The sequence below is a fragment of the Rhinopithecus bieti genome, unplaced genomic scaffold (genome assembly GCF_001698545.2).
Source record: "Rhinopithecus bieti isolate Rb0 unplaced genomic scaffold, ASM169854v2 scaffold_72735, whole genome shotgun sequence".
NCBI classification, from domain to species: Eukaryota; Metazoa; Chordata; class Mammalia; order Primates; family Cercopithecidae; genus Rhinopithecus; species Rhinopithecus bieti.
The window spans coordinates 377,950-383,862 of record NW_016827539.1 but is presented as its reverse complement, the minus strand read 5'-3'; the positions used below and the strand labels follow the sequence as shown (position 1 = coordinate 383,862).

The following is a 5,913-nucleotide window of genomic DNA, read 5'->3' as shown; positions in this document are numbered from 1 at the left end:
GCCCAGGCTGGAGTGCAGTGGCCGGCTCTCAGCTCACTGCAAGCTCCGCCTCCCGGGTTTACGCCATTCTCCTGTCTCAGCCTCCCGAGTAGCTGGGACTACAGGCGCCCGCCTCGTCGCCCGGCTAGTTTTTTGTATTTTTTAGTAGAGACGGGGTTTCACCTTATTAGCCAGGATGGTCTCGATCTCCTGACCTCATGATCCGCCCGTCTCGGCCTCCCAAAGTGCTGGGATTACAGGCTTGAGCCACCGCGCCCGGCCTGTTTTGTATTTTTAGTAGAGACAGGGTTTCACCGTGTTAGCCAGGATGGTCTCGATCTTCTGACCTTGTGATCCGCCTGCCTCGGCCTCCCAAAGTGCTGGGATTACAGGTGTGAGCCACTGCACCCGGCCAAGTGATGCAAATTTCTAAATGCTTTAAGGAGGGATGATAATACAGAACTGTCAGTTTTCTTTGGCCTTTGCTTTGTTGGTAACCCTGAGACCGGGGGCTGTCCTGCCCTCATGAGCCATTACCCATTGAGTAAAACTATTCCTCTGGGTCTGCGTATTGGGTGTCTTTTAACATGGATTACCTAGGTGTGGGGCCAGCTTCCTCGCAGCAGATCCTAACCCAGGGTGTTCACCTTCGCAGGTGTGGGAAGAGAGGAGAGAGACCCGAGAGTGGGGCCCGCTGTAGGGAGGCATCCCCACAGTGAAGCATGCTTGAAGAATCAATCTTGGCTGCCCTGGAGCAGGAGCAGCTGGGGGAAGTCAAGTTGGAGGAGGAGGAGGCTGCCAGCCCAGAGGACCCCAGGCGGCCAGAGTCCAGGCTGAGGCCGGAGGTGGCTCACCAGCTGTTCAGATGCTTCCAGTATCAGGAGGACATGGGGCCACGGGCATCCCTGAGCCGGCTCCGGGAGCTCTGCGGCCACTGGCTACGGCCGGCTGTGCACACCAAGAAGCAGATCCTGGAGCTGCTGGTGCTGGAGCAGTTCCTGAGTGTGCTGCCTCCGCACCTCCTGGGCCGCCTGCAGGGGCAGCCACTCAGGGACGGGGAGGAGGTGGTGCTGCTGCTGGAGGGCATCCACCGGGAGCCCAGCCATGCTGGGCCACTGGTGAGAGGGTGGGGCAGTGGACTGAGCAGTATACGGATGATGGGGACTTGATCTCCTCAGTGAAGAATCTCTGGAAACTCCACTTTCCCCTACCTGACCATTCCTTCTTCACCTCTTAACTCCTGCCCTGTCTGACTCCCACCTCATTTCTGTCCCATGTCCCCTCGGAGTCAGAAGGACACAGGCTGCTACCCCGGGAGTCACTTAACTTGAATGTGTTTTGAACAGGATTTTAGTTGTAATGCTGGCAAGAGTTGTCCCCGTGCAGACGTCACCTTGGAGGAAAAGGGGTGTGCTTCCCAGGTCCCCAGCCACAGCCCCAAGAAGGAATTGCCTGCAGAAGAACCTTCAGTGCTGGGCCCATCGGATGAGCCTCCCCCACCCCAGCCAAGGCCTGGCAAGCCTGCTGAGCTGGGACAGTGGAGACTTCCCCCAAGTTCAAAGCAGCCACTGAGCCCAGGGCCCCAGAAGACATTCCAGGCCCGGCAAGAAAGCAGTGAGGAGCCTGTACCCTAGGAGGCCAAGGACTGGGTGTTGGGAAGGGGCCTGGATGTCTGGGGTGGGGTGAGAAGTGGGGCCTCCCCAGGTGACCGGAAAAGGAGAGCGCCAAGGTGTCTTCACAGGGCCCCTATGATGTGGTGCATGTCCTTGCAGCCACATGGCAGGCAGGGCCGCCTTCTAACAGTGCTTCCTCCCCTCTTCCCCAATGCTGTCAGGCCCCCAGGGCCCCTCACCATGGCCAGAGGAGAGTTCCCGAGATCAGGAGCTGGCAGCTGTGCTGGTGAGCTGGGCCGCACCCCAAGGTGTTCTCAAGCCCCAGGAACTTCCCTACCACTGTCGTTTTAGCAAATCCATAACTTCCCTGATTCAGTCCTGGGAAGTGTTTCATTCCCCACAGGTTCCTGAGGCATGTTCCTCACTCACCAAGGGTTTCTGCTCTTGATATAGGAGTCCCTGACCTTTGAGGATGTGCCAGAGAATAAGGCGTGGCCTGCACACCCCCTGGGTAAGCAACCCTTCCCTGGAGTAGTGACCACTGATGCCTCTTTCTTTTCTTTTTCTTTTCTTGTCTTTTTTTTTAAGAGATGGAGCCTCGCTATGTTGCCCAGGCTAGTCTCAACTCCCGGGCTCAAGCAATCCTCCCACCTCCGCCTCCCAAAATACTAGGATTACAGGCGCGAGCCACCGTGACCGGCCAACACGTCTTCTTTGCCTGAAGTTCCAGACCCTACCTGACTTTTTGGCCTTTTTGTTTTTTGAAACAGGATGTTACTCGCCCAGACTGTGGCACAATCATGGCTCACTGCAGCCGGGACCTCCTGGGCTCAGGTAATACTCCCACCTCAGCCTCCCGAGTAGCTGGGACTACAGGTGTGTGCCACCACGCCCAGCTCACTTTTTGTTTTGAGGTCAAATAAAGAGGCACCCTTGTTTGACCTCTATCCTCTCCACCCACCTACCAGGTTTTTTTGTTTGTTTGCTTGTTTGTTTGTTTGTTTTGAGACGGAGTCTCGCTCTGTCGCCTAGGCTGGAGTGCAGTGGCGCCATCTCGGCTCACTGCAACCTCCGCCTCCCGGGTTCAAGTGATTCTCCTGCCTCAGCCTCCCGAGTGGCTGGGACCACAGGCGCACGCCACTACACCCAGCTAATTTTTTTTTTTTTTTTTTGTAGAGACGGGGCTTCACCATGTTGGCCAGGCTGGTCTCGAACTCACTCCTGACTTCAAGTGATCCACCCGCCTCGGCCTCCCAAAGTGCTGAAATTACAGGCGTGAACCACCGTGCCTGGCCTTTCACCTACAGCTTTGCAGGATCCTGGGTTTCTTTCCACTTCCAGGCCAATCAGGTTCTGGTGATTGATAGGGACCCCGGGAATAGGCCTGACCGTCTCTGTTTTCTCTTGTTTCCCAGGATTCGGAAGCAGAACCCCAGACAAGGAGGAATTTAAACAAGAAGAGCCCAAAGGGCCTGCCTGGCCCACTCCCATCTTAGCAGAGTCTCAGACAGATAGTCCTGGGGTGCCGGGAGAGCCTTGCGTCCAGATGCTCGGACGGGGTGCTGCGGCGAGTGGCCCTGGTGGAGATGGGTCCCTTCTTGGCGGCAGTGAAATTTTGGAGGTCAAAGTGGCTGAGGGCGTCTCCGAGCCCAATCCGGCGCCGCAGTTCATCTGCGCGGACTGCGGGGTGAGCTTCCCGCAGCTGTCTCGCCTGAAGGCGCACCAGCTGCGCTCGCACCCGGCCGGGCGCTCCTTTCTGTGCCTTTGCTGCGGGAAGAGCTTCGGCCGCAGCTCCATTCTCAAGCTGCACATGCGCACTCACACGGACGAGCGGCCTCACGCCTGCCACCTGTGCGGCCACCGCTTCCGCCAGAGCTCGCACCTGAGCAAGCACCTACTGACCCACTCCTCCGAGCCGGCCTTCCTGTGCGCCGAGTGCGGCCGCGGCTTCCAGCGCCGCGCCAGCCTTGTGCAGCACCTGCTGGCGCACGCCCAGGACCAGAAGCCTCCCTGCGCTCCTGAGAGCAAGGCCGAAGCGCCGCCGCTGACCGAAGTTCTGTGCTCCCACTGCGGCCAGACCTTCCAGCGCCGCTCCAGCCTTAAGCGCCACCTGCGGATCCACTCCAGGGACAAGGACCACCGGTCCTCCGAAGGCTCCGGCAGCCGCCGCCGAGACTCCGACCGGAGGCCCTTCGTGTGCAGCGACTGCGGCAAGGCCTTCCGGCGCAGCGAGCACCTGGTGGCCCACCGGAGGGTGCACACGGGCGAGCGGCCCTTCTCCTGCCAGGCTTGCGGCCGCAGCTTCACGCAGAGCTCGCAGCTGGTCAGCCACCAACGAGTGCACACAGGCGAGAAGCCCTACGCCTGTCCGCAGTGTGGGAAGCGCTTCGTGCGCCGGGCCAGCCTTGCCCGCCACCTGCTGACCCACGGTGGCCCTCGGCCCCACCTCTGCACCCAGTGCGGGAAGAGTTTCGGCCAGACCCAGGATCTGGCCCGCCACCAGCGCAGCCACACGGGCGAGAAGCCCTGCCGCTGCAGCGAGTGCGGCGAGGGCTTCAGCCAGAGCGCCCACCTGGCGCGCCACCAGCGCATCCACACAGGGGAGAAGCCCCATGCCTGGCACACCTGCGGCCACCGTTTGCCGCAATAGCTCCAACCCTGCCCCGCCACCCGCCGCAGCCACCACGGGCGACGCGCCCCTACAGCTGTCCAACCGTGCGTCGGCAGCTTCCGGCCGCAACGCGCACTGCGGCGGCACCCTGCCCACCCATGCGGAGTCCCGGGCCAGGACAGGCCCGAGCGAAAAGGAGTGCATGGAGTGTGGCAAGAGCTTCAGCCGCAGCTGGGCAACCTGCTGGCGACACCTTCGACACCTGCTGGTGCACACGGGCGCCAGGCCCTACTCTTGCACGCAATGTGGCCGCAGCTTCAGCCGCAACTCCCACCTGCTGCGCCACCTGCGCACCCACGCCCGCGAGACGCTATACTAGCTTGGCCCACCTTCTGCCAGTCGTGCTCTGCGCCACCTACCCAGGGTCCTCCATAGTGGAGGCCTGCAGGAATATGCTTTCCTACCACACCCCACTTCCCTCTCCTTCCACTTTCACGGCTGTGCTTCCCTGCCCGAGGCATTGCTTTCCGGCCTCAGCAATGTAATTAAAACGCCCGAAGTAAAATGGCCTTCTCCAAAATGGCCCCTCTTTATTTCTTTACAAGTCCACCAAAATTCGAACTGTCAGCTGTCCCTCTGGGGCACAGGGACACAGCTGCACCTCTGGAGCAGGCTGCCTGGAAGCAGCTGTGGGGAGAGTGTTGCCACCCAAAGTGGGGGAGAAGGAGGAGATGTCAGCCTTCACAGCCAGCTGTGGGGAGGGCCAAGGAATCTGACCCTGGAATGTTTTCTCCTCTGGAATCTGCCCTTGATCTGTGCTGTGCAGTAAGTACTCACTAGTCACATAAGACTCCTTGACTTGGCTCAGCATGGTGCCCATGCTCCCAGCACTTTGAAAGGCTGAGGCAGGTGGATCACCTAAGGTCAGGAGTTCAAGACCAGCCTGATCAACATGGTGAAACCCCTGTCTCTACAAAAAATACAAAAATTAGCCAGGCATGGTGGTGTGTGCCTGTAGTCCCAGCATCCTGGGAGACTGAAACAGGAGAATTGCTTGAACACGGGAGGCAGAGGTTGCAGTGAGCCTAGATCATGCCATTGCGCTCGCGCCTGGGCAACAGAGTGACACTATGTCACCAGATGTTGCAGGAGAAATTCCTCTCTTGGAAGACCCCAGGAAAGGATATTTCAAGTAGGAGGGATCAGTCAACTGAGAGATGGAGGGTGAAGAGTTGGGAGAGGCCACATTTGAAGCACGGGAAGACCTCCTGATGTATTGAGTGCCTACTGTGTGCCAGGGAAGGTGCTGGGTTATTGAGGGGAATAAGGGGAAGGCGGCCTGGGAAGGATGTGGGAGGGGCGGCCCAGGCAGAGGGAGTAGCAGGAAGCCAGGCCTGGGGAAGGGAGGAGCCCCAGATGCAGCTGGACAGCATCTGTCCCGGAGGGGGAAAAAAAAGCTCCCAATGACTGGGGCCTGACAGGTCAGCCCTGGGCTCATGTGCAATGGGAGACCTGCAGAGGGCTCAGGAAGGGAGAGATTTCTTCTCTAGTAATAAAATCACTTCAGCTTTAGCTACTGCATGGAAATGGCTTGAGAGAGGCGAGACCAGGGACACCAGCTAGGAGGCGGAGACTGCTGTCCAGGCTGGGGGTGACAGAGCGCCTGGGGACCACAGCACAGCAGGAGGGATTTCTAGGTAAGAGGAAGCC

General features: G+C 59.4%; 1 protein-coding gene across 1 annotated transcript in view; it reads left to right on the top strand.

The window, feature by feature from the left end:
* ZSCAN10 (zinc finger and SCAN domain containing 10) overlaps nt 1-4,779 on the top strand; it is a 12,608-nt gene extending 7,829 nt beyond the window's left edge. Inside the window, exons 2-6 of the mRNA XM_017863856.1 lie at nt 635-1,097; nt 1,326-1,593; nt 1,814-1,878; nt 2,046-2,103; nt 3,008-4,779. Of these exons, the coding sequence (XP_017719345.1) occupies nt 702-1,097; nt 1,326-1,593; nt 1,814-1,878; nt 2,046-2,103; nt 3,008-4,242 (2,022 nt within the window). The 5' untranslated portion in view covers nt 635-701 and the 3' untranslated portion in view covers nt 4,243-4,779. The remainder of the gene's footprint in view (nt 1-634; nt 1,098-1,325; nt 1,594-1,813; nt 1,879-2,045; nt 2,104-3,007) is intronic.
* Nucleotides 4,780-5,913: the final 1,134 nt, after the last annotated feature.